Source organism: Laetiporus sulphureus, assembly GCF_001632365.1.
Source record: "Laetiporus sulphureus 93-53 unplaced genomic scaffold LAESUscaffold_4, whole genome shotgun sequence".
In the NCBI taxonomy this organism is placed as follows: domain Eukaryota; kingdom Fungi; phylum Basidiomycota; class Agaricomycetes; order Polyporales; family Laetiporaceae; genus Laetiporus; species Laetiporus sulphureus.
The window spans coordinates 189,582-214,402 of record NW_024468513.1 but is presented as its reverse complement, the minus strand read 5'-3'; the positions used below and the strand labels follow the sequence as shown (position 1 = coordinate 214,402).

The window sequence follows — 24,821 nt, the reverse complement described above, 5'->3', positions numbered from 1 at the left end:
CCGGAGTGGGAGGCGAGGCTTGAGACTGCGTAATGCGGGGCCGAACTAAATCGATCGTCTGACGTAGGTTGTATAATACTTATGCGAACAATTCCATTGGTCCTTGTCGATTAGTGGTTAGATCATCACGTTGTGGATTTCTTAAACCGTGAAGACGGAGGCTCGAATCCTCCCTGGGACAGCATCTTTTTGTTTTGCAAATTCGCATTGTTAGCTTTCTTCATACTCCATCTTGTCGTATCGCAGTTACATCTCGCTGAGACGATTGATACAATTGTAGTGTTCATATGAGGTTGCTCGAAGATCCAAGCACATACAAGGCACGCAAACTTGCTAACATACGAAATAATCCACCACTACGAACATATCTCTGGCGATACATCATACCCTGGGAACACCCTGAACGACTTGTGGATATGTCGACGCAATCAGCTATGAGCGGAAGGTGTGTTCAATGCCTGAATAACATATATATCTGGATACAAGAAAGCTTACCCCAAACAGTGCCGGCGCACGCATAGCAAGGATCTGGGGATCCTCCGCGAGTCCAACGAAGCTACGTAAATTCCAAAGTGGTCAGTATCGCTTCTTTCAGTGTATACGCAACACTTGGCGTACATCGTAGATACGCCTGCTTCGATGACCGACGAGAGCGTCATCACTATGTAATGCACAATCAGCGAGGATAGGGCAGTGAAGATCATGGCGAATACTGACTGCACTGGACGCCAATCAAAAATGCGAAGAGCAGCACGGGCGCAGTATACTGTCCGTCCGTATTATACGAGGGATGCGTGTCTGCGCGAGCCAATTATCAACTCTTTGCACCACTGATCGTCACAAAGGATGACGTACATCGGAGGTATAGGTACGCGAAGAGCGAGCATAACAGCCCGATCGCGTAAGCGCCCCACGTGAGAGCTGGCAGACGAACACATTACTTAGCGGGCGAAGTAGCCTAAAGAGTTGACTGAAAGTGACTTACTCATCCCAACAAGGGAATCATTGACGAGCGCAGTGATTCCCCGATCTTGGAACAAATGCCAGGTGTCCCGAGCGGCTTGGAGATACGGCTTTCCGTACAATGCTGCGCGACGCCATACGTCAGCCTTTATCACGCTGCTGCATGAATGGAACGATAAATAGACTCACCAATCTCAATGTATGCGTATCTGAGCGCGGAGTGCCAAATAATAGTCAGCAAAGAAACTGCTAGCATCTAGTAGTCGCTCGCCTATTAAAGTACTGCACCATCCCCTCGATACATCCCACGAAGCATTCGGCACAGAGGGCAAGACACACTTCCACAGCTGTGTACGTCCGATATCAATACGTGAAAGAGTGCTGTATTTGACCAACACGAAAAAGCACTTACGATGCCCTTCCTGGTTAGCATTGTTCCTGATCATGTTTAGCAAAAGCCTCAACAGGTCCAGCAGTGTGACTATGAGCGAGCCGAACGCAATCGAGCCGAGGGACAACGTGGAAGCGCGGCGGAAGGAAGATAGCGTCGGATGTGGTGGCTATTGAGAACCTCACATGAGCACGACCCTTGCGTCAGCAATTATTTGGGAGCGCACCATCAAGCCCTGATCGCGAGGCCCAAAGTAATACCAACCTAAGAAAACGCATTTGCGGCCTTAAGTTCAATGTAACGATTGGCTCAGAAATTCATACTCACAGCCGAACGGCCCGCCGGCAAGAGTTGCAAGGGCCACATTCCCGATGACCTGGGAAGTCCATAGGTAGGAGAATGTCGCATAAAAGACGAGGCCCGCCACTTTGGATGAAGAGCAGGAGGAGCCGTTGCCGCATGCTATTCAGTGTGCAAACGAAACGTGAGTATATGCGTACATATTTGATGAAGCCGAAGACGTACTGGGGTTTCCAGGAGTCCACTTTGCATAGCTAAATGCGCGCATATTCAGCCTCTAAACACAGGCAAAATGCCTATAACTCACATCGCAATTACAGTAAACGTGTACCATCTATGATTGGAATTGTGCGTTAGCCCAGCCTTCACTATAGCCAAATAAACCACAGGGTCAGCAACTCACACACTCCACGCAGCTTGGATAACCAATGCGGCAAACGCCACGCCATATACTGTCCAGTGATGCTTCGCGATGTCCATGACGACCTGCAGGAGGAGCGATGCCAGCGGGATGCGCGATCGATACCCAAAATAGGCGAATATTGACAGCAACGCGATAATGGTGAAGATGATCGCTCCCGCTAGATGATGTATGTCAGCCGTGAATGCAAGGGAAGGATGGAGGGAAGCAGTTGGAACGTACACCAGTAGTGTGTTGTCCAGTAATAGACGCATATACCGCTGTTGGACGACGAGTCAGATGCATATACACGGTCAGATCCCAGGGTAAACGTGTAAGGAAGTCGGAGCTCACACGTTGAGCGCGATAGACAGCAGCAGCGTGAAATGCATGATGAGCCGCGTAAATGTGCGCGTGAGGATCAGATATATGGTGCACAAAACCAGGGCAGTTGCGGTTACGAGGAGAAGGAGGATCACTGTATGGCTGCACGTTCACAACCATATGTGAATCGTCATCAGAGAATCCCTGAGCTCATAGGACAGCGCGCTCACTAATTAAGAGTAACGCTGTTTCCGGTATCCCCGCTGCCTATCCCGCCGCCGAGCCCTCCAGACTTGATCCATTCATTGAGCGCAATGGCAGATATGACAATAAAGCCAGCAAACTGCGGATAGAAGTTAAATCCAGTATTCGGTAACATCTAGCAGAAACCACACAAACCTGCAGGATAAAGAATATCAAAAACCCAAGATCATTCCCTATTTTCCGCGAATGGAAGCGTTCACCCTCGTAGGGAGACTTCTCATCCCTCGCGTCTGGCGGGCCTGGCGGAGGCACATACTGACTCGCATAGTTGGGTGTGGGCCCTGGCTGGTATGTGGGCTGGTTATATGCGCCGCTGTTTTTGCCCCAGTTCGACATGGTATCGTAAGCTCAGTAGATTTGAGAGAATCGGTCAAGTCTGCTCGAGTTGTGAAGGTATCCGGTTCAATGTAGACCGCAGGAGGTTGACTCTAGCTTCGTTTCAAATATGACCACTCAGAGCGCCTTCGAGCAGCCAGAGGATATGTTGTGTTCGTGTTGAACGTGAGGGTATCCTGTCAAGTTGGGAGATGCGAGCACGCGGTATCATCGTGGCCGCGCTGGGCGGTGCCCAAGTACTTAAGCTTTAGGGCTGGGCATCGGACAGTGGAGACAAGCTTTCATTCGTGTGACGTAACCAAAGCGCGTGAATCCACGATCCGAGCGCGCACTTGATCGAGTGGCCACACGTGCAGTGACCATAACGCATAACGCTGCCGAAAGCCGATACACCGTCACTATTATCTGAGACTGTCCACGCATACAATGCTACAATATGGCTTCAAATGTGCTGCCAGAATCAGACACCAGCATCAGATATAACAGGCACGGGGGGATACAACACAGAAGAGATAGGAAGAGAGACACCAGAATATTAGGTATAAGCCGCGAGTAGGCAACGTTTCGCTCAGTGCGGACGCCGAGAGACTGCACAACATAGCATGAGTGGAGGAGGCTATCCGGACTCCTGAGACTATGCGCCATCCACCTGCTGCTGGGCGACTTTGGCGCCAACAGACTCAGGCGGATTCCTGAACCGCACGATGAGCACGGTAACGTTATCTGACGAGTAGTTCTGGTATGCGTGATCGAGGAGCAGCTGCGCTGCCTCCTTGGGATTGGAAACTCCGCGCACTAGTTGCACTGCCGTCTGATCATCGACGACGTCCCATAGCTAAAAACTCGTGTAAGCCACGCATGCCGGAGAACGCGGAGTGTGAGTGAAATACGCACGCCGTCACATGCCAGGATCAAGAACTCGTCATCGTCCCCCAGCTCCGTCTCCGTCGTGTACGGCGCGCCGACCACATATTCTTTCATCGACGAGTCGCCCAAGCTCCTTGTCACTGCCAAAACACCGTTCACCCTTCCGCTCATCACGAACCCGCCTGCGTCCATGATCCGCTTCGCCTCCTGCCTGTCCGAACCCTTGTGATCGTACGTCAACCTCACCGCACGGCCCGCACGGCAAAGCACACCCCGCGCGTCGCCTGCGTTCGCGCAATACAGCACGCGCCGCACCCTCACATCAGGGGGCGGAGTCCACGCACTGTCCCATTCTGCCGTGCTCGCGTGCGTCAGCGGCGGCGAGGGAGAACGCCTCTCACCCAAGCTCTTGATAGCCTGCTTGATTCGCCCCGCGCCACTCTTCTTCGTTTCCTCCTCCTGCTCCGCGTGTTCTTCTGCATGCGGTTGTAGCGCTGTGGCGATGGGATCATAGCCAGGAGGCAGGAAAGTCTGCTTGCCATCGGCATCCTCAAGACGAAGCAGCGCGGTGACGGCAGTGCACCCGGAGTGCATTTTACCGTCGGACTCTTCCGAGAGCTTCGTGAGATGACGGTCAACTTCATGGAAGGAGTCGTTCAAGACGTCCGGGATCGGCGCTTCTGGTGCAGCCTGTAGGATGTGTAGGAGGCACTGCGCCGGAAACGTCAGTCTAAACTGCGACGATGAAACAATGAAACATGACGCCACGGCGTACGGGTCAGGCTTACTCTAGAGAAGTTCTGTCCACACCACTCTGCGGCCTGTTTACCTGCGTGGCCGTCAAACACGGCGAAGAAGCCTTGTCCGCGAATGCCGCCAAAGGGAATGACAATGGAATGCGAGTCCTCCATGAACCGGCGCGGGCCCTTCGAGTCCGTTACAGCGCATTTGAAGGAAAGATGTGGCGGGAGCCTTGTGTCAATATCGTGGTAGCCACTGACACCAACGTGAAACACAAAGAATGAAGGAAAGTCAGCGTGCCGCGTGCAGGAACACGGAGAGTCGAGGAAAACCTCGGACTTACTTCTGGGACTGCTCCATGTTCTCTGCGAGCCACAGGTTCAGAGTGATATGCAAATGAGACACCGGTCAGCGGTACGATAAGTGAAGAAGGGGACGTGCAACGCATCCGCGCAACTTGCAGATACGCACCGGAGTCATTCGCCGGCACTGGAGACATTGGAATATATCGGAGAAGGCCAGCTGGGGTGCAATACACGTATCGAAATGATATTGAGCAGGAAAGAGAGGAAGGGCAAGGAAAAAGTCTTGGAGTATTTATGGTGGATGCAGCGTCGGTGAGCGTCATCCCCTCCGCGCCACACCGGCTGCGTCGCCGCGCGTCACGCGCCGCCGTTCGGTAAGCTAAGTGGCCAGGCTATTCCGCGTATTGCGATGCAGGCTGCGTTCATTCAGTTCCTTCGTACTGCAGCGCACAGGCCGACGATCATTGCACTCATGTCTCAGAACTACTCTACTATTGTATGCAGAGGCCGGTGCGCGGACAGCCGCAGTAAATACTTGTGGCGGTCCTCCTGACGCTATGGTCCAGCCAATGAGCCATCTCGACAGTGTGACAGAGCCGCGAGCGCTGGAAAGTGCAGTGACTTCGGGAGTCGTCGGACTTGGCGACGCTGTGCCTTGATGCCAGCTCTCATCGATTTCCGCGCCACATGCATAGCGATTGACCAACGGCGGTGCCAGTCAAAAATTAGATGTGCGATCAACAGTCCAGCTCTGTTGAGCAAGGGATTCACTTGATGTTAGCGGTCTAGGTAGCCCGTCTACTGTCGCGGGCTCATCGCATCTTTCCAGGTCAAAGTCAGGGAGACCTGGGTACACTGTGCAAATCACATAGCACAGTTCCTAGTTCCTGTCAAAAAGGCTGCTCCCAACGATCGCCCGAGCAACGGGCTCCTGCTGTTGTGTATCTAGCAAAAACCGTTATCGGTTCGCCTACGGCATTTTGATGAACTAGCACAACTAGCACTCCCAGCATCCCGACGTGCTGTGCTGCTCATATTGCTAGCCAAAGGCACTGAGCTTCTAACTGCTCAAACGCTCACGACTTCATGCGACGCATCAAAGCATCATGCATCATGCATCAGTACTCAGTACTCAGTACTCGCTGTGCGGGATGCTCATGCAACCGTTCGAACTGCGATTTAGAAAAGCCCAACAAGCGTACGACAAGAACAAACCATATAATTACTATTTAATCAGAGCAGGAAGAAAGACTACACGAGACACAGAGTCGACAGTAATTCGGTACAGTACTGATAAACGCAGACAACACACACAGCAATATGCGTTCAGGCTCAGTACCCAGCTCCCATGCTCCCCACGGCGTGTCGCGCTTGCAACGATGGTGACGGCGACGGCATAGCCATCGGCGGCTGTGGTGAGCGCGTCGGCGACGATTGCGGCTGCGTCGCTGAAAGGGAAGTGTTCAGCAAATGAGGAGAGGGCGACAAGGGCCCCGAAACGCGCGCATAGGCAGCCGGAGATGCTCTCCCAGGTGGCACCAGGCCCCGAGTCTGTGGAGGCATGGCCAGGCTGTGCGATAAAGGCGCACGGATACCGTTCGCAGATGGGGTCCGAGCAGGCGCACCAGACATCTGAGGCGAATGCGCAGCTGCTACCATTCCATCCATGCCGTTGGTCTCCGCAGCATTGACAGAAGGCGGGCGTTGCTGTTGTTGAGCCAAAGCCGCAGCAGCCGCCCACTGCATTTGTCGCGCCATCGGTCGCATGTAATTTGGGTTGTTCGGCAGAGCGTGGACGTATGACGTCGACGTACGGATCGGCATGCTGACGTTCGTCTGCATGGGGGCATCCGGCGCAGGCGACATAGAGGCGAAAGCGGATTTGAGCTCGTGCATTTGCTGCAGCGTCAGACTGCTCTGCCGGTTGCTCGGATGCATATACTGGGCGTTTGCCATGGTATATGCGCTGACAGGTGCCATATGATACCCATTAGGGACGGCAGGCATGGTTATGGAATTGACTTGAGCCTTGGGTCGAAGAGGAGAGGAAGGTGGCGGGACGGCGGCAGGCTGGCTTGGATCACTCGAATTCGGCGCATGTCCATTAGAGTGAGGCAACGAAGGTGATCTGGCAGCCTGGTCCATGCCCTCTGTGACGTGTCCACCCGATTCATTGACACCGTTGGCTGGCGTAATGGTGATAGGAGGTGTGTTGCGTGGAGACCCGAGTGATGCTGTGATACTGGGGTGCATACTGGGAACAGCGGGTATCCCTGGTGGACGTATGCTACCGCTGGTACGCGTCTGAGGCACCGCCGGGGGCGGCATCTTCTTCAGCTGAGTCGGAAACGCTACAGGAGTACCAGCAGATGATATCGACAGGGACGAGGAGCCCGATTGCGTGGCGGATATCGAGTGCCCAGGGGTCAACGGAGAAGGTCGCATGAACTGTGGCATGTCCCTGCGATATGTAGGTTGACCCAGTCTGAACGGCAAGTGTGCTTGTTGGCGTCCGTCATTCGACACCACCAAGACCGTTGCATCTGTGATGAGGCTTTGATGATCCTGTTCCGTCAGCAATGTCATGTGATGCACAAGATATCTTTGGGAGCAAGACATGAGCACATAGCAACCCATGAATATGAAAAGCCATACTTCGGCTCGTAATCGTCAACGAGTACACGATCCTTCTCCTCTGAACCCTCCGGCCCAACTGCTGGAACATCATCGGAGTCGAATTGCCACCGTTCAGCAAGCCTGCGAGCCCGCTCCTGCGCATCCACTTCAGCCGTATGTTCACTATCGGACAACACATCCGCAGGCAACCATGCACGAGGCATGACCATACGACGATCAAGATGAAGCCGTCCACCGCGCCCAAATCGTAGACGGCCTGCACGAGGTGCACGAACAGGTTGTGCAGAATCGCTGTCGGAAGAGGACGTCGACGAACCGGCACGGCACGTAGCACCAATGTATTTGAACAGCTTGGACGCATACGACGTCGGAGTAGGCTGATAGGGATTCTGCATCAAAGCTGCATCAGTATGACTGGATAACTTGATTAAAAAATACTTTACGTCGATCGCATCTTCCCACTGGTGGTCCTTCTCCTTTCGCCTTGCCATGTCTTGGTCGATCTCCTTCTGGATCTGAGCTTGCCGCTCTTTCGGTCGTATCTGGGGCTCGTGCATGATGGGAGAGGAAATTTCACCATTGTCCCGCGTTCGCAACTTGAGAGGAATACGACTACAGAGTGATATCAGCCAACGCAGGATAGATGCACATGAATTTACGAACCCGGTGGGCTCCAATTTCGGCTTCTTTACTACTCTCTCCCTATCATAAAGCAGCTCCTCCTCATCCTTGCTGCTTAAGGTTGGAAACTTGCGCTTCATCTCCGCGAACGCGAAACGCTTATCCCAGACGGCATGAGCATGTGCTGCTGCGTCTCGCTTGATAGTTTCACGCTGAAGCACGCTGTTTGCCAGCTCAAAAGTTACAGCCAATTCGCCTTTCAAACGAACCATCTTGTCAGAATAGGTTGCTTGTTGAGCACGAGTCTTGCGAATAGCTTTGATCTCCCTTCGTCTGAAACATATGTACGACTCATTTATCGTGTCCGTTTCATCCAACTGGGTGGTGAACAAATACGTCAGCGCGCTCAAGTTGTGAGCAAGAAAACAAACTGCATACATTGACCGAAGGAATGATCGGGTGACCACAACGCTCCAGCCGCCGCTCTCGCCAATGAGGGTAAATGGTACGAGCCAAGCGCGTTAGGTGAGCTGGAGGAGGGATCCAGCTGGGAACTTCGTAGATCGCAAATATTGCTGGTTGGAGTCCCGCTGCGAACGTATCCTGATATTCGGAGAACGGAGGGAACGGCGCGCCTTGTTCGAGACCCTATGTTCATATGGTAAATATATGAATAGATAACGCAGGATAGCAACAGCGCGAAGAGACTGACATGATGCAGGAACTCCGTCTTCTCATGTGTCACTTTCTCAAAGATGGCCATTACAAGTTCAAATTCGTCTTCCAACATCGCAACAGATTGGGCAACATCAGGCTCCTTGCCCTTGGCCTTCATGCTGCGCACCGATCGCGTGGTACTCGCCGAGATAGCACCTTGCGCACTAGTCCCCTCCCCACGGGCTTCCTCGTTGTTCTTGTCCAACCATTCCTTGTCACGCTCATCCATATAATATATGAAGCCATTGGCCAACGCGAAGGATGTGGACTCCTCAACAGTATCGGAAGACTTGACGTAGGTGCAGGGATCCTTCCACCGACCAGGAGGATAGAGCTGCTCGTAATTCTCCACGATACCAGTACTGTCTGGTGTGGGAATGTACGCAGCAAGGGGTGCTCTCTCTTTCTCCGATGCACCCCTTGTAGACCGCGCACTTGCTTGATGCCGTGTGGCCGCCGCAGACAATACAGCTTGCAAATGATGTTCCTAAAGCAGTGGCTGAGTCAGCATTCCACGGTATGAGATTCCCACGGTATCAGCCAATCAGAACGCGCCACACAGGGGCTTTCAACAAGGGCGCGCGCGACGGGCATCACGACAAAAACTGAGCTCACATTGGCATCCTCAGCGTCCACACCGGCTGTAGAGACGACCCTAGCCTTCTCTTCATCTTCGTCAAGGACGATGGTGTCAGCATCGATGTTTTCCGTGATGACCTTGAGGCGAGTCTTGTTGGTGACACGGTTGCGATTACGGAGGGTGGAAGGACCTGCGACGTGATTGCGGGGCATATCATGGAGTGAAGCAAGCCTCGAGGTGTAAAAAATTGGTTGGCGGGCAATAGAGTTGAGGTGCGTGGGTCGGCGACGACGACGCCTGGCGCGCTGTCGATTGTAGCCGGAGTCGAACCGGGGATTTGCGGACCGGGCGTCTCGTTCTGATATGGAGCGGCTGACGTAAAGAAATTCTATTGCCGTTTTAGGCAACGTTCCTCAGCGCTTGAAGGTCGGTGCGCGCATAGGGCAAGGCATCAGAGGGAACACCGTCCACCGGGCCAAATCCCGAAAGACTGAAGGAAAGTATGTCACGGCGTACTATGATCTGGATGAATAAAATGTCAAGTCATGGTAATACGACTTAATGGAGCTTGTGCGGTGAAAGCAGTCACGGTAACTCACCTATGCGAAGCGAAGAATCTAGAGATGTCGCTCGAAGTCAATGCTGAGGCGACAGAGTGTCTTTCGGGCCAACATGAAATATGAAATCCATATGATACCACGTCCAGCTTTCGCCGATGGCTACGAAACACTCTGTGACAGGGCCATAGTTCAAGCGAGAACACTGTGCACCGTCTCAACGGACGGTATGACCTGAATCATCGCATATAGTGTGAGCAACTGAGTAAGAAGAGATAAGTGAAAAAGACGAACTGCTTCGTATATCGGCCTTTGCGACAGACTGGGAATCGTTACCACGCAGTCAAAGCGAGTTGTCGATACCGAGTGAGCTGCGGCAACAGAGACACGGCATGTGCAGAAGTAGATATAGGAGAAATAAGCGATATCATGAATGCACCCCGCGGTTCCAGCGGTGAGAAAGAGAACATCCTCATCGGTAGGACGGAAAACAAGAACCCACATCCACGAAAGTATATGCGGCATGCACGGTCAAAACGACTTTGGTCATGATACTTCCTCTGACCATAGCATCTCATGCACTGTGCAGAAGGGTGGAGTTGCTGGGCAAGAGGCAACAGTCCAGCATCGCCGCACGGTGGTGGGGACAAGGACGAAGGAGACGCGGTCGTCTCGCACGCCTCCAAGAGCATAGCACGTGATCAGATCGCCTATAGCCCTTGCCGATCGAGCGCTTGTCGAAAACCCCTCGAAGTTTGTCTCCGGTAGAGAGGATTAATGTCAGGGAGATGATGCACGATAGTCCTATCTGGCATTCACCTGTCGTCTCGTCGGCACACAATGACCAGATTTGCTGAGTGACATGAGCACTCTGAGCAGATCAAGTTGATAGAATCGGCTATTATACGCTGCAGCAGACCGGTGCATGGAATTCTTTCGCGAGTTAATTGATGGGAGACGAAAGAATGCATGTACATGGATTTCAGGGTGAGATGTAGGGCATGAGACTACGCCTTTGACCTTGAACGGCCGCGAGTGAGCATAGAGTCCCTCTGCTGATCCAGAACTATACCCCAAGATCTGGATTCGGCGAAGGCCGAATATGCGTAGATTGATTACCCAGGCCATCCCCGCGCACCATTCACCTTGTTCAGACCTTCATCTTTCGAGCTCGTCGAAACCTGTGGATGTCTCAGCAATCAGCCGCGCCCAAGCCTACGCTCCAGGGGGTCCGCATCAGAGCCAGGAAAGGAGCCGTCAAGGCCCACGCTAAACACGAACCAGCTGGTGCGTCCGCTCTGCTGTATCTAAGATCTCTCATCTCATCTCCAACGTTGTGACGTTTGTGTTGGATATGACCTCAAACGCAACCTGCACTGTACAGTCTTCAGAGATCAGCTTTACAAACACCTCGAGACTGTCTCGCCGAACGATTTTGACGGTTTTGCCAACAAATTAGTCCAAGCTGGCTCCACGCTCGAATATCTCAAGTATGCGGATGTTCTCTTCGAACTCCTCATTGTTGGCGGGCTTCTGCAACCCGGCGGCAGCTACGTCGACGATGGGGCGCCTCCATCCCCATTCTCGATCATCAGTGCTAAGGAGCCCGTGGAGGTGGCTGACGTGAAGCAATATGTAGAGGTTCTCAACAAATTGATCAGGAGGTAAGGCTTGGTGTCCTGCAAACGATGGTCTTTATACAATGTGACGTTTGCAGATACAAGTACCTCCAGAAACCGCTTGAGGATACTTCGCTTCCCACGCTGCTGCAGTACATGAACAGATGGCCCGATGCACAGAGGGAGAAGCTAGCGGTTGCTACCGCTCTTTTGATTTCCCAGGGTCTTGCCAGCGCCAGCTGCTTGCAGAGTTTGACCAAGGACCATCTTGTGAAGAATGGTAAGTAATACAATGTTGCCTAGAAGGTCCTGATTGAGATGTCGTTAGATGTATCTATCAATTTTATCACGACGATTTTCCGGGCTTTTCTCGCGGAGCAATCGATGGACCATTTGGCCGGTGCCCTCAAGCGTGGCGGCATCAAGGATCTGCTTGCCTTCTTCCCTGCAAACAAGCGCAACGACAAGTATGTTGATGAGCACTTCCGCAAGGCCGGCTTGGCACAAGTTGCAGACTGGTGGACCAGGCGCCAGTATGCGGCACTTAAGGAGGGTATCATCAAGACCATCCACGACATGCTTGAGCGCGAGCTCCCGCATTCTGAGGTGCGTTCATCTTGCATACGAACCTCGTTATGACCGTCTCATATACTCCGGTAGATTGTGACTGCCATCAAGAGCCAGCAGGAGGAACGTGCTCTTCCCGATACCGAGCTCATCTCGTGCATTTGGCAAGGACTCATATCTTCTGTCGAATGGTCCGCTCGTCAGGACCAGAACGAAGCACTCGCCGTTCGTGAGATCACTGTAAGTGCTCGGCGTGCCGGGTATCAGAAGATGCGCGCTGACAAAACATCCAGGCCTTTTCTGACATTTTGGAGCCGTTCTGCGAGAGCCCCAAGACTGAAGTCGCTCTCATCAACACCGTACAAGTCTACTGTTACGAGGATGCGCGTGTCATGAAGGCTTTCCCACAAATTCTCAAGGTATGTTATTGGCGTCAAATTTCTCGATGCGGCGGACTGAATATATGCTGTATAGGTCCTATATAACAAGGACTGTGTTTCGGATCAAGCTATTATCTATTGGCACCAGAAAGGCGCGAAACCTCAAGGGAAACAACACTTCTTGCAAGCAACCCATGCATTAGTGAAGGTATGATTTTATATGTAATAGCGGTCATACGATAGAACTCAAGAGCCAGCGTAGTTTCTGCAGGAACAAGAAGAGGAGAGTGACGAAGAGGAGTGAACCAGACACATACCCGGGAAATCCCAAGTATTCCTTCTGTTACGATACTCTTGTGAACATGTACATATCACGGGTAGCCGGGTACGAACAGAGCAGACAGAATCATCATTTACATCGACAATGCAAATGCGCGTACACGTACAACCTCATAGGTATATTCAAACAGCAGACACCAAAAAGGAGAGGACTTGATACACTGGACGCACGCCATAAGACGGTTCCCGGATAACTTGACCTAAACATAGCTGCGACAAAAATGTACGGTATACATCGAAGTTCGAAAAAGAGATCGGGAACATGTCTCACCAAGCCTCAGGCATCGGTGGGAAATCGCCCTGCCACCCGTTGGGGTGTCCCATCTGGAGGAAGATTCCATCGGAGCCGTTTGAGGGTAGCCCAAGGTCTGTCAAGCTCTGAAGAAATACGGCACTCCGTCAGGGCATGCGAACGACAGACAAGGCAAAATATCGCTGACCTGTTCCTGCAGCCAGAGCGGTATCGCTGATGGGCTAAAGAGCGCACGATCGTTCGGGAAGGATCCCGGAAGGAGACCGAGCTCCTCAGGCGTGAATTGCATCTGCGGCGGCATCAAGCTCGGATCGATGAATGGCGGCGGCATCATCTCAGGTCCATGAGCACCAGGAATTGGCGGCGCCATGGGCGCCGTCGTGATGCCCATTTTTCGCTTCAAGTTGGCGAGCATGATGCGAAGTGTCAGAGCGTACCTGCAAAATAGGAGGTCAGCGTAAAACTTGTAGCAAGTCGGCTGAAGTACCTCTCCGCGGCTACGTCAGATAGCAGCTCAGCGAGCTGCTCGACTTGCGTAGTAATGGCAGCAAGATCGAGCTCTCCGGGGAAGAGATGGGCCATCTTCAAGAGGAAAAGACCCGAGAACGCGGCCGTCACAAGGCTATCATGCACAGCATATCGCAGAGCAGCTCTGAGTAACGTTGATTGTGAACATCACATGTCACACAAAACAATCGATATACTTACCTGTAAGTCGGCGAGTTCAGTAAATTGGAGAGGCAATTTGATGCAGCGTCCTTTGCTTGGAAAGCAAGTTCACGCTGCTCGAAGGGCATTTTGTCCCAAGACACACCACGCAAGGCGACACAGACAAGCCACAGCTTGGCGTAATACAACTCGCCCGCTAGGATCTTCCGAGGAAGCGCATCTTCATCCATCGTTTGTCCTAACAAGCCAGTCAATCAGCGCTCTGATTCCATCCAGACTAGATCGATGACACGTACTGTGCAGCTCATCGCAATCTTGCCACCATTTATCTAAGGCCACGTTCGCTCGACGAATGAAGGCCAGAGTGTTGTGATTCACTTGGCCGTTTAGCGGAGACAATGTCTCGTAGATCTGAGCTGAAGAGGCAAGTGTGAGCCAATCTATATACAGTAAGAGCAAGCGGGGTATATACTCTTCTGGGCAATTAACTCGACCTGAGAAATGAGTCGCACATCTGTCGGCGAAGCCATGCGATGTGTGAGCAGCACTCGGCAGTGCTTGATGGAGCTTTCATCCCGGAGGACAATCGGACGACCCGTCCCAAGGCTCATCCTACAGCGCTGTGAGGAGCAACCTCATGGTTGGTCGTAAACAAGACGTACTGATGATCAAACCAATAGAGGCACAGCCATATTCGTGCCGACACAACTAGTACGAGCATGAAAATCTTAACAACAGCGATTGAAGTATGCGCTCACCCAAATCGCGCTCCTCCTCTTCCGACCGCTTCTTGGCATTTTCCGTATCAACCAGTTTCTCCAGTGCTCGATGCAACCCGAGATCGAGCGCCATGCGCATGGCGTGCCCGCTTGGGAGCCAGCCATTCGTGCTCCACGCAGCCAAAAGTAACATCCCTAATGAGTCGATCAGACTTGAGCTCTTGCTCGAAGAGGGCAACAACGTACCTTGCACAGCTTCCTTCCGCACGATAGGTCCAAAAAGCGTCGATCGAGCAATACCCTGCGCTTCCTCCAGACATTTATAGAACGTCGGGCTCAGAGGACCTGTGCCGCTTCTAATTTTGCTCGCGATTGCCAAAATAGCATCAAATGTCCATGGTGTACGTTCCATCAATCCCTCATAGGTGTCATATGCAGGATCGAAGCAGGGGATAAAGAAATGACACCCGGAAAAGAATCTGCAGAGATTGTTAGAACTCTGTGACTGGGACAGATAGTAATCGCGTACATCGTATAAAGTTCTTTTGCTTCAGCATCGGATACCAGCCCCTGATTCATAAAGTGAGCTAATCTCGCTTGCATGATCTATATAATCTAACTCTTGCCTTCTCCACAACGTGAGGGAATGCATTTCGAGGCGTTGGCTCGGCCTTCTTCCGCTTCTTCATTCTGAAAGTTCGATTAATGAGAAATAAGCCTATCCAGGGGTTATATACTTACCTTGGTGGTGATGCAGAGGGCGCGGCCGCAGCTTCCGCTGCAGCATTAGCGAGGCCTTGGAGAGCTTCAATCGGAGCGTTCAACGTAGATCTAGGAAGCGTGTCTTCGGACTCATCCTCTGACGACGGTGCCGTGCTGGGCACAATGCCATACGTCGCATATTTGTGTGGCTGTGCAAATATTAGACCGTTGCATGGAGCTATTCAAGAGGACGCAGCGCACCGGAGGCGCGAAACCGGGAAGAGGGGGAAACGACCGAGGTTGGCGCGACGACGGACCGTCCGAACCACCGGAGGAACCATATATATCCCCACCGTTACGGATCGGCGGGAGCGCAGGATGCGGTCCGCCGTTGCCATAGATATTCTGCTGTAGCATTGCCGCATTCTGAGACTGGATGGCAGACAAGATTCGGTCCAGGGATGATTGCATTCCAATCATCTGGCTTTGCATGACCTACAACCCAAAGACGACTTATTGAAAGTTCGCGTTCAAGCGATTGTAGGCTTACGAGATACTGGCCCTCCAGACGGGAGAGCCGTCTAAGTTGGCGTTGATATGGTGCAGGAGCCAGCACGCAGATGAGCGGTGATCTTGACGTTCAAGTGCAGGACTTACTCGACGCTAGCCCCGGACAGTGCCTGTATACCTTTCTTTTCTGGTTTCTCAAAGATGCATGGAGTACCGCTCAACTGACAACGACGACAAGGTGCCTAGTAGCCATCCGGGCCGGGCGGTCAGACGGGCCATTGAGGCGCGGTGAGGTTTAACGGCTGCGTACCTCTCCTTCGCACCTATTCTTGCCTTTACGGCAGGCGGTACAGGCCCTTGCGCCACGCTTCGGTGTATGGGCTGGCGGGACGGGGGGCGGGACGGAGTGGGCCGGAGACAGCTGGTCGCTAGACATGTCGCTCCTGGCAGCGGTGTTCAACGTCGTGCGACGGCGTTTTGCCGCTGCGGGCTCGTATTCGGCCGACGTCGTTGGCGACAGAGACATCGGTAAGGACGGTGAGGACGACGGAGGATGGGTGGCTTAAAACGTGCCGACTCTCAAGCTCTCGCTGACCTCCGTGGGAACACCTTCCGCTTTAACGGCGGCATTTTTCATTGCGCACACCTGACCTCTCCCTTCCGCTCTATTTTCGACACCATATTCCGCACAATTCCTGTACACTTCTAGCTTGTGGCAGTGTCTGTTGCACTCCGGAGTATCCCATCGCATGTGGCACAAGTTGCCGAACTGTGGACAACTCGTTTTCGGAACGCATTCATAATCATCCTAGTCCACTCCTTAGAACGTTGGTGGTGCGGAAGAGCTCTTTTATCTTCACTACCGCAGGTAATTTTGCCCGTCATTGGCAACGGACAGCTGAAATCTCTCATGTTCTTGCTCAAGATTCTGCCCGGGCAATATGGACGCCTTCGCACGATTTTTGTATGCGTCTAAACTTGGTCGCGACATTGATCCTGCGGAAGGCAAATGTTCAAGGCAAATTTTCTCTGTCAAGGACTCCATGGACGTCGAACCACGCTGGCCAGAATCACCGGATCGATCTTTGTGCCCTTTTACTATCGGGCATCTTGACCTTGTTCTGTAGGTCTGCCTCTGCAGCTCAATCGGTATTCCCCGGTGGTACGCAAAACACCTCCGCGCCACTCGGGATCAGGCTCTGTCATTTGTCATGGTGGTCTGGACCAGGACGAGTTGTCTGTTTGTACCCGGAACGAACGGTCCTCTTTGGCCATCGTTATCGGCATCGACTCAGCGAGCACACCTTCACGAATTCCCTCAACGTCCGGGTGAAAAAATCCATGTCGCCAGACGCTAGCTTGACATTTCTCTGGACGTGTCTGCTGGTCGCATTCCCCTGTTGGGGTCTGTATTGGTACAGATACCGTATGCATGAAGCTCTTTCTGCATGGTCAAGTTACAAACCTTGCACGCTAAGACAATCGTTCAATGGCTCATCAAGCGTTTCTTGGTTGCTCACGTCCTCTCATGTCATTCTGCGCATATCTGGCCGCCGCATTACGCAAGGCGGTGCTTACCGATACGACCACATGCCAGCGTCAGTCGCTCTCAACGTGTACGCCCTTTTAGATTAGTGTATTTCTTCCGAAATACGAGCTCGTCCGCATGGACGACGGCGTCGAGGTCATGTTTGTTCCTACTATTCATTCATGTTTATTCATTCATGTTAGATGACCGTCATCGGTTGATTCAGCTGTCCTGAGAGTCGCCAGTAGTGGCGGCAAGACTAGAGTCTCGCTCGCATCGATTTGCACCCGGTGTTTCATGCCAAGAGTAAGTAAGATCGTAGGCGTGTACGAAGCAGGCTGTGTGGCCAAACATGTGGTTTCAGCGGCCAGCTATGTCTGAAACCTGGCAGGATCTGATTTTTTTCTACCGGACGCACGGACTTAATATGAATGCACGGAGATTCAGCGGAGCAGACGGCCAGAACGTCCACCTCCATCAAGGTGGCGCGAAGGATAATGAAAACCTCAAACGTGTCTGCTCTCTGCCCCTGATTACACCTACGCGGAGTGGGATTAGCATGATTCATTTCGATCAAATGTCAGAGCAGAGCCTGTCATATCGTTCCTCATTATGTCCGATGTGGAATCTCTCGTGACGCCGCTCTTTCTCCACTCGAATCGCGGCCATATTGGATTGTGTCCTTCATTGGCCGAGGCCATTTGATTTTCCGCAGTCTCGTTGTTACGCTTTGGCACTGTGACTCAGACGGAGGGCAGGGCTGTATGTTATCGTAAGATCATTCTGATCGTTTATGAAAGACGTTCGGTTTCTATAGTAGCTCAGCTACCTCAGAATTAACGGGTGGAGATAGGTCGTGTTATTTTTGTACATATGAAGTCAGGACATCAACGTGATGCATCTTTTCGCGATGGTGGCGAGCGAATACCGTCAAAAGTATGGGCCACCGAAACGTCCCTGACGCGGTGTGATGATACATTCGAGAAGTTACAACTCATTTAAACATTCATTCCTAACGCACTGCTCGAATCATCAAGACTGTCTGCAGTGGGCTCGGCCAGGCGGCTTAAAGTCTGGAACGGTTGAATCACTCGACACATTCCTAGTGGAGGTAATGTCACGGAGGTGGGGGACATTCAATGTTCAATGGAATGTGGCTCTCGCATGCAGGAGCCACTGCGTAGTAGCAGTCCTAGTCAAATTGAAATGTTCAACCATTGAGCTTTGAAAGAAACAGCAGATGCTACACACAGAAAACAAATTCCAGGTCATAACCGGTCTCATCATCTCCAAACTGCAAGATAACCCCACACTACCCGCTCCATGGGATCGCCTTCACAATGAATGGCTCACGCATGGTTATCGTGAGCGCGTCTGTGGGGTACCGCTCCTTCACCTCTGCAACAAAGTCAAACGATGGGAGCAGGTTCGCCCAGATCGCGACGAACTCGTACGATGCAAGTTGCACGCCCGGGCTACAGCGTTGCAACTGTCAGTTGTAATAAGAAATCTCGCAACACTGATGAGGAACGTACCAAAGGCGTGGCCCGGCGCCAAACGCGTGGAATTTAGGAGAAGGAGGCTTGACAAAACGTCTTTCAGCATCAAGATGGCGCGCCGGATTAAAGACCTTGGCATCAGGGCCCCAAATCTGGTGCAGTCTGCGAAAAGATTGGAATCGTCGGTGCAGACGGTTGTCAAGACATACTTACAGCTTCGCCTTTCATCATGTCCCAGTCGGACCACGCCACAAAATTGCCCTTACCTACGCGAATTGGATCGTATCCTCGATCTGGGATGGCTGGAAGCACATCGTCTCTTAAGGCCGACCGGCCATTCTTGGGCACTCCAGGCCAGAGCCGTAACGTCTCGTAGAGAACCGCGAGATGGATTGGGTAATTCTGCAAACGCGTGCAAGGATCAGCAGCTACGCCGAAACCAGATTTTGGTCAGCCCTACCTCCAAATCATGGTAACGTATACCAGTGGTATACGTTACCATGATTTGGAGGTAATGCGTTCATTTGTGCTTCCTCTCGCATCTTATCAAACCAAGCCGGAGAACGCGACAGCTCATGCAATGACCATATGAGGGCATTCTGAGTGGTATCCCTCCCAGCGAATAACAGTGACACCAGCTCGTCCCGCATCAGATCCAGGTCCGTTGTATCTTCCTCTTCCAATAGCGTAGAGAGAAAGTCGCGATGCGTTCCGCCATTGTCGGATGCGTCTTGGCGCGATTTAATTATATCCTCGATCACTTTGAACAACTGCTGACGTGCAGCCTTGAATCGTCGTTCGCGCCCGTCAAGCTGTCAAAGATATTCGATTGAGGTCGTACATTATGCATTCCCAAAGGTCATACCTTTTCAGTGATCGTCCAGAAAGGATTGGGCAATCGCCTGAGTATCAAAGGTATTCATACCACAGAACGATTTTCGCTTCGCGAACAATTACCACGCACCCGGAAGAAATAGTGTTAAGGACATGGAGGTTCTCGACAATCACATGTGGCTCGGATAAACAAGAGGCATCAGTCAACAACGGCATGTCGAGACTTAATGCTAGCTTGCAGAAAATCGCCAGGACTAATCGTCCGCAAAGCTCTGTAGAGCCTCTCAGTACGGGACATACTTCGGATTTAAAGCCTACAACGAAAGAAAGGCTCTAACCATTGAAATCGATCGTTACATCTCGTTTGGCGGCATAATGGAGGAGACCATGTGCAAGCGTCATCATCTAGAAACAGGTGTTTCAAGACTATCCCGCCGGTGGCCGTGGTCCGCCATCACTCACCTCTTCCATTATCTCTGAGACACCAATAGCCAAATTTCTCGCCTCAAAGACAGGTCTGAGGGATTCATCAACAGGATAACCCATGTCCAAATGCAAAGACGTACTTGATCACTTTTCTGCTATGCCGCCATTCCGCGCCTTCCGTTGAGAATGGGCTTCCTCTACCCGGAAACTGCGAGAACACTGCTAGAGCCACCTCACCCTTGCCATATATGGTGCCTTCATCTGAAGTGATATATATCGTCAGCGTCCTCATGATCTCGCGGACCAATAATTGACAGCACTTTTGTGAACGTGATCAATCCATTCCGGTCTATTGATCACGATCGTGCGGCCAGTGAGCGGGACAGTCCAGCTGAATAGTTCGCCATACTGCCTTCCCATTGCGGTTATCCATGAGAGTATATGCAGCCGATGCGGGTATATGTCCAACAGATTACCCAGCACGGGAAGTCCTTGCGGTCCAAGCAAGTCAAGTCTGGGCTTTGTTCCAAGGGCCGTTGCAGGATACTTGAGACAGAGTCCGAAAAGTACAGCCAGAATGAGAACTGTGAGGATGTACGCGTACAGCATACTGGGAATGTGGTGAGAGTGACACAACAGTGTATCGTGCTGGACAATGTTTGAATACCAGAAGCGATATCCTTTCGGACTTCAGTGCGGGATAGATCACAGATGAAAGCGGGGAATAGCGCGCAGTAACTTGAAGCTTCGTCGCTCGCTTTAAGGAACACTGATTACTACTTTGAGACACTCCTGTAACGGATCGCACATGGCGCTGGGCCCTGGGGTTCGAAAGGGCGCCTGAGAAGTATGAATTCAAGTGCTTTACTTCTAAGCATTCGAAATCTGAGGAAGTTGTGTTTGAGCAGCAACACTTCAGTTCATGGCGCAGGTGGTGGTTCCCTCTCTCGGAACTCTACAATCCACTGTTCTGCCCGCATTTCGGGTATTCTGGAAAACGTGCTGTCCTGATGCTTTTATCAGATTCATAACTACATGACATCGATATTCTCACCTGCAGTCATACTCACATAATTTATGATAGTATCCCTGCACACTAAGCGCCATAGCTTGCCACGAAATTTTGTCCCATGCGCAACTATGCTTCGGCATGAAGACGAATGGACGACATCAATACTAGTGGAATATAGCCGCTGTTAGCAGAAATAGAACAATAATGGGTTGCAGATGTGGTGTGAACGCAACGCAAGCATTGAAACGCAAACGCGGCATGATGATGGATTGGCTCAGCAGCGGCAGAACGCGGTCACATGATGTATATGCTATCACTGCGGTGGTGCACACTGCAGACGAGACGCTCAGCTCTCCTTCCCTGAATATCGCGCTGAATACACTTTTTTCACCAAAATTTCACATCCTCCTCAACCGGGACCAGACGAGTGGCACCTTGCTCTAGCTGTCTTATCTTCTCCCTTTGCCCTCCCCGCTGGATGGCCGATCTGGCATTCACGATTACTGGCTGTCGGGGTATCCTCCTTGGACTTGATCTCACTCCTGTGGACCTCGACGACTCGACGTCGATCGATTTATTCCAGAATACCAACTCTTTCACTATCGTCACGAAGCCAACCTCTCTCCTGTCGATGCGGACATCGAGCGGCATTCCATCTCGGCATCTTCGTCAGGCAGTGGGCGTCATGGCAATTTCAGGTCCCGCGACGCCGAAAGAGACGGCAACGCATGCGTTCTGACCGAAGCATTCCTTGTGTGACTCTGTCCATCTGACCCGCTTCCCACTCGGAGATGAGGTGTGGCATCTTTTCACATTGAGGTTCATAGGAAATTGCCCAATACAGTACATCACCCACGTAACTACCAAGAGACAGACCGACAATGACCCTACAATCGAAGACATTATTCGCAATGGAATTTTTGTCGATCGCAGGATCCGTCGAATTCTTGGGAGAACGCGTCATTTTTGAAGGTACGTTATGGCAATTTATCCTGTCTTTCATCTAATATGCTGAACGTTGCACATTAGATTCCAAATCTCTTCCTGGAAGCAGAATATTTGTGTCAGGGGACCATTGATCAGGCTTCTTCTCAGCATCACTTCCAAGGTCGGCGCACGCAATCAGATGACCTTGCCCCATAATCGACCCGCACGCCTCCCACAGCCGTGCGAAGCGAGGGAGTCAATGCCTACCCATACAGTCTTTGCCGTGTTGTACGGCTTCCTCACGTTGAACACCTGGGGCGTCGATCAGTTCATGACGACACTGCCGGAAAGATCGAGGTCCCGCTTCTGCTCGAAAGTCCGCAATTATCGGGATGGTGGCACCAAACAGTTGGGGTTGACGAATGGTTGAAGAAGGGACTATAAATGTAGCGGTATGAATAGTCGATGGTTGGACGGCTCTAATGTGGCCGTCGACGACCATCCTGCCCACCCGCCGACCTAGGAGGGTTAGGAGCATGCGAGAGATGTCTTTCCTTGAAGAGGCAAGTTTTCGTCTTGGGCGTTTTGTATTACTCTGTACTGATATGTTGTTCTATTTGGCATTCACGGTGGCGTCGTTACTACTGTAGACCTCCTGATCAACGACATACAACCTTTCCACAGTCTCGTTCCTCATCATATCCCAGTCAGACCACAGCAGGAAGCGGCCCTTTGACACTACGATAAAGCCAAACCCTTGCTCCTGCAGAACGACTGGAAGCATACCATCTGTCATTGCCTTGCGGCAATTATTAGGCACTCTCGAGGCCGTAATGTCGCGTACTATAGTACACTTGCGCTAGATATTACATCAAATGGATCCGTAGGTATATACATCAATGCTAAAAGTCATCCATGTCGTCAGTGCATATAAGTCATGAAGAATTGCTCCCCGCAGAATACCGAAGCACTGAAAGCCGCAATGACACGTATTTCGCTCCGTCGACGGTATTCCAGTGTTCCTTGTCGTCCCAGATTGCTGGCTAGACTTGCCCACCAACTACTCCAACACTCGATTGCACAAGTCATTCCGGCCTAATGATCAGCCCGAGCGCATTTTCACGATACCCAGCCCAATCGCGCATACGACAGCCATCAAGGGCGCCAGCAAGTACGCAACCGTCATATATCCCACGATCGGCCCTTGGTCGATGTCCACAATCTCCGCCACATTGACCAGCAGCATCGCCGATGGGCCTGCCGGGAGTAGGACAAGCAGGAACCTGCAAGCATACGCGTCACTTGCATGTCCATGAAGCGCATACAGCAACGTGGAGAGCAGGGGTAGGACTCACCAAACAAGCGGATCACTCACATACCACCCGCGCCCTGCCGTCGTCCACACGAAGAGCATGCCAATGGCTGGCATAACCAAGAACCGGATCATCAGCACCCAAATTGTGGCACGGTATCCTGGGTGCGATGAGGGCACAAGCCCGAGCTCTGCGCCAACGGCGAATGTCTGCAGAACGACACTGTGCGATTATCAGTACACCATCATTTTTAAGGCGGACATGAAAGCGTACAAGAGATCACCGAGGTTCTTTACTGCCTGCGTGATGGGTATGTACATGACACCATGCTTGGAAAGGAATGCTTCATGCAAGGGAGGGAGGATCTGGAGCAAAAGCAGCGATTGACAAGTCAGCAAGCGAACATCACCGCCACAGAAGCTACGCACTCCCAAGATGAACGCAATGATGGCACCAATCAGAGGCGCGCTCATGTAGGACCACATTGTCTTTATTGGCTTCTCTAGCGGGCGAAGGCTCTGCGGTGTCCGCAAGTCGGGCACGTCCGCAATGGGACCGAGCGCCCCGCCCATTTCTCTGTCAGAATCACGCTGGCTTCCCTCGCTGTCAACGTCGTCCAGTAACCCGGCGCGCTCCTCGTCCTGCACAACCGACAGCTTGCCCGGTCCAGGTTTCAGACGATCCGGGCTCTTGTCCTTTTCCCTCCTGCTTCTGTCTGCCCCCAGGACGGCCGGCGCAAGTTGGATAGTGATGATATCCTGTACAATGGCGTTCAACAGGAGGAGACTCTTGGCGCGCCCAAGCGTGTCCTTGACCGATTCTCCGTCCCCCGAGAGCTGTTCAAGCATGCCGGTCGTCTCGAGGCTCTGCAGGAGGAGGAGCGGGAGTGCATTCGAGTTAGGACGGCCGCAGGCGACGATGGTCCAGTGCTTGAGGCGGAAGAGGTACTGACCTGCCCAGCCGATGAGGTGTGCGATGGTAGCGGAAAGCAGACCCCAGAGTGGAATGATCCAGTACTTGGAAAGGGATCCAGTGGTGAGCTCGGGCCCCATCTGGACGATGAGGAGCGAAGGAAGGAAGATGGACGTGCATAGCTTGGATATATGCTTGACTGTGGGCTGATTCAGGAAGCCACGTCTGGCGACCACATAGCCGGCAAAGCAGGTGAGCAGGACAGAGATGGTGCCCTGCAGGGCGCCGATGAAGGTCTCCGACAACGTGCTCTCGGAGGACATCTGCGAGAATCTGTATCTATGAATGTCACCACTTGAATGGGCAGGACTTGCTGCCAGGACCACCGAGGAGGCTTGGATTATGAGGCTCAGGGCGCCTAGAGGATGGCAGCCCCGCTGATGTCATGCAAGGTCCGGCAGAGAGCGCTCTTATCGCCTGCCAGCGGCTGTGCCCGAATGCCCATTCGCCTCAACCCTTTCGAGGCGCCATGTTGATGATTCACCCCAGGTGCTGTGCGATGCGATCCATAGCATTGTCGATGTCGATGAGTGCTTGAGTAGTTGTCAG

General features: G+C 52.3%; 8 protein-coding genes and 1 non-coding gene across 9 annotated transcripts; 3 read left to right on the top strand and 6 right to left on the bottom strand.

Annotated features, from left to right (window-relative positions):
* The first annotated feature begins 99 nt into the window (after positions 1–99).
* LAESUDRAFT_t17 lies at positions 100–181 on the top strand. Its single transcript has one exon. It is a non-coding gene; the product is annotated as a tRNA-His (tRNA).
* A 44-nt stretch (positions 182–225) lies between these two features.
* On the bottom strand, positions 226–3,244 carry LAESUDRAFT_672033 (DUF580-domain-containing protein). Its single transcript, XM_040905481.1, has 18 exons — positions 2,778–3,244; positions 2,609–2,721; positions 2,409–2,540; positions 2,298–2,335; positions 2,058–2,235; positions 1,962–1,988; positions 1,880–1,908; positions 1,682–1,816; positions 1,581–1,618; positions 1,376–1,523; positions 1,235–1,310; positions 1,153–1,172; positions 986–1,087; positions 856–921; positions 718–798; positions 619–661; positions 496–556; positions 226–432 (listed from the first exon to the last, which is right to left on the bottom strand). The coding sequence occupies exons 1-18, from the start codon at positions 2,976–2,978 to the stop codon at positions 382–384; spliced, it is 1,539 nt and encodes a 512-aa protein (XP_040768395.1). The 5' UTR covers positions 2,979–3,244; the 3' UTR covers positions 226–381.
* A 368-nt stretch (positions 3,245–3,612) lies between these two features.
* On the bottom strand, positions 3,613–4,756 carry LAESUDRAFT_644107 (protein serine/threonine phosphatase 2C; the record flags this gene model as incomplete). The annotated part of the gene is made up of 3 exons (XM_040903830.1): positions 3,613–3,813; positions 3,873–4,556; positions 4,634–4,756. The coding sequence occupies 3 exons, from the start codon at positions 4,754–4,756 to the stop codon at positions 3,613–3,615; spliced, it is 1,008 nt and encodes a 335-aa protein (XP_040768394.1).
* Positions 4,757–6,148: 1,392 nt separating this feature from the next.
* Positions 6,149–9,833, bottom strand: LAESUDRAFT_343366 (uncharacterized protein). Its single transcript, XM_040902094.1, has 7 exons — positions 9,482–9,833; positions 8,862–9,353; positions 8,588–8,797; positions 8,192–8,526; positions 7,972–8,140; positions 7,547–7,917; positions 6,149–7,493 (listed from the first exon to the last, which is right to left on the bottom strand). The coding sequence occupies exons 1-7, from the start codon at positions 9,656–9,658 to the stop codon at positions 6,224–6,226; spliced, it is 3,024 nt and encodes a 1,007-aa protein (XP_040768393.1). The 5' UTR covers positions 9,659–9,833; the 3' UTR covers positions 6,149–6,223.
* Positions 9,834–11,093: 1,260 nt separating this feature from the next.
* Positions 11,094–13,007, top strand: LAESUDRAFT_721013 (eukaryotic translation initiation factor 5C). The gene is made up of 8 exons (XM_040907939.1): positions 11,094–11,290; positions 11,388–11,667; positions 11,721–11,902; positions 11,951–12,228; positions 12,283–12,429; positions 12,483–12,608; positions 12,664–12,777; positions 12,832–13,007. Exons 1-8 carry the CDS (start codon positions 11,191–11,193, stop codon positions 12,871–12,873), a joined length of 1,269 nt encoding a protein of 422 aa, XP_040768392.1. The 5' UTR covers positions 11,094–11,190; the 3' UTR covers positions 12,874–13,007.
* Positions 12,720–16,445, bottom strand: LAESUDRAFT_721012 (uncharacterized protein). Its single transcript, XM_040907938.1, has 17 exons — positions 16,072–16,445; positions 15,909–16,003; positions 15,802–15,832; positions 15,513–15,746; positions 15,291–15,460; positions 15,176–15,239; positions 15,079–15,119; positions 14,796–15,028; positions 14,589–14,744; positions 14,493–14,538; positions 14,303–14,442; positions 14,127–14,246; positions 13,870–14,068; positions 13,649–13,813; positions 13,349–13,598; positions 12,832–13,286; positions 12,720–12,777 (listed from the first exon to the last, which is right to left on the bottom strand). The coding sequence occupies exons 1-16, from the start codon at positions 16,285–16,287 to the stop codon at positions 13,176–13,178; spliced, it is 2,271 nt and encodes a 756-aa protein (XP_040768391.1). The 5' UTR covers positions 16,288–16,445; the 3' UTR covers positions 12,720–12,777; positions 12,832–13,175.
* Positions 16,446–18,601: 2,156 nt separating this feature from the next.
* On the bottom strand, positions 18,602–20,657 carry LAESUDRAFT_755343 (cytochrome P450; the record flags this gene model as incomplete). Its single annotated transcript, XM_040912012.1, has 10 exons — positions 18,602–18,764; positions 18,825–18,940; positions 19,002–19,216; positions 19,288–19,600; positions 19,654–19,690; positions 19,753–19,894; positions 19,961–20,027; positions 20,085–20,139; positions 20,189–20,309; positions 20,369–20,657. The coding sequence occupies 10 exons, from the start codon at positions 20,655–20,657 to the stop codon at positions 18,602–18,604; spliced, it is 1,518 nt and encodes a 505-aa protein (XP_040768390.1).
* Positions 20,658–21,538: 881 nt separating this feature from the next.
* Positions 21,539–22,431, top strand: LAESUDRAFT_747333 (uncharacterized protein; the record flags this gene model as incomplete). The annotated part of the gene is made up of 4 exons (XM_040911467.1): positions 21,539–21,736; positions 21,994–22,032; positions 22,090–22,168; positions 22,226–22,431. The coding sequence occupies 4 exons, from the start codon at positions 21,539–21,541 to the stop codon at positions 22,429–22,431; spliced, it is 522 nt and encodes a 173-aa protein (XP_040768389.1).
* Positions 22,432–22,753: 322 nt separating this feature from the next.
* LAESUDRAFT_342656 (uncharacterized protein) lies at positions 22,754–24,676 on the bottom strand. Its single transcript, XM_040902093.1, has 4 exons — positions 23,729–24,676; positions 23,574–23,665; positions 23,343–23,522; positions 22,754–23,270 (listed from the first exon to the last, which is right to left on the bottom strand). Exons 1-4 carry the CDS (start codon positions 24,533–24,535, stop codon positions 23,090–23,092), a joined length of 1,260 nt encoding a protein of 419 aa, XP_040768388.1. The 5' UTR covers positions 24,536–24,676; the 3' UTR covers positions 22,754–23,089.
* Between the last annotated feature and the right edge of the window lie 145 nt (positions 24,677–24,821).

Bases quoted from the DNA above. Each gene is read 5' to 3' on its own strand.
- LAESUDRAFT_672033 (XM_040905481.1), bottom strand. From the start codon at position 2,978: ATGTCGAACTGGGGCAAAAACAGCGGCGCATATAACCAGCCCACATAC. The intron at 1,817-1,879 runs GTACGTCTTCGG...CACACTGAATAG, and splicing joins GTGGACTCCTGGAAACCCCA to CATGCGGCAACGGCTCCTCC. The intron at 799-855 runs GTACGTCATCCT...TGGCTCGCGCAG, and splicing joins CGCGTACCTATACCTCCGAT to ACACGCATCCCTCGTATAAT.
- LAESUDRAFT_342656 (XM_040902093.1), bottom strand. From the start codon at position 24,535: ATGTCCTCCGAGAGCACGTTGTCGGAGACCTTCATCGGCGCCCTGCAG. The intron at 23,666-23,728 runs GTGCGTAGCTTC...CTTTTGCTCCAG, and splicing joins TCATTGCGTTCATCTTGGGA to ATCCTCCCTCCCTTGCATGA. The intron at 23,523-23,573 runs GTACGCTTTCAT...ATAATCGCACAG, and splicing joins AAGAACCTCGGTGATCTCTT to TGTCGTTCTGCAGACATTCG.
- LAESUDRAFT_721013 (XM_040907939.1), top strand. From the start codon at position 11,191: ATGTCTCAGCAATCAGCCGCGCCCAAGCCTACGCTCCAGGGGGTCCGC. The intron at 11,903-11,950 runs GTAAGTAATACA...AGATGTCGTTAG, and splicing joins GGACCATCTTGTGAAGAATG to ATGTATCTATCAATTTTATC. The intron at 12,229-12,282 runs GTGCGTTCATCT...ATACTCCGGTAG, and splicing joins GCGAGCTCCCGCATTCTGAG to ATTGTGACTGCCATCAAGAG.
- LAESUDRAFT_721012 (XM_040907938.1), bottom strand. From the start codon at position 16,287: ATGTCTCTGTCGCCAACGACGTCGGCCGAATACGAGCCCGCAGCGGCA. The intron at 14,539-14,588 runs GTGAGCGCATAC...TGCTCGTACTAG, and splicing joins AGAGGAGGAGCGCGATTTGG to TTGTGTCGGCACGAATATGG. The intron at 14,443-14,492 runs GTACGTCTTGTT...ACAGCGCTGTAG, and splicing joins CTCTATTGGTTTGATCATCA to GATGAGCCTTGGGACGGGTC.
- LAESUDRAFT_343366 (XM_040902094.1), bottom strand. From the start codon at position 9,658: ATGCCCCGCAATCACGTCGCAGGTCCTTCCACCCTCCGTAATCGCAAC. The intron at 9,354-9,481 runs GTGAGCTCAGTT...CCACTGCTTTAG, and splicing joins TGGACGCTGAGGATGCCAAT to GAACATCATTTGCAAGCTGT. The intron at 7,918-7,971 runs GTAAAGTATTTT...GCTTTGATGCAG, and splicing joins AGTGGGAAGATGCGATCGAC to AATCCCTATCAGCCTACTCC.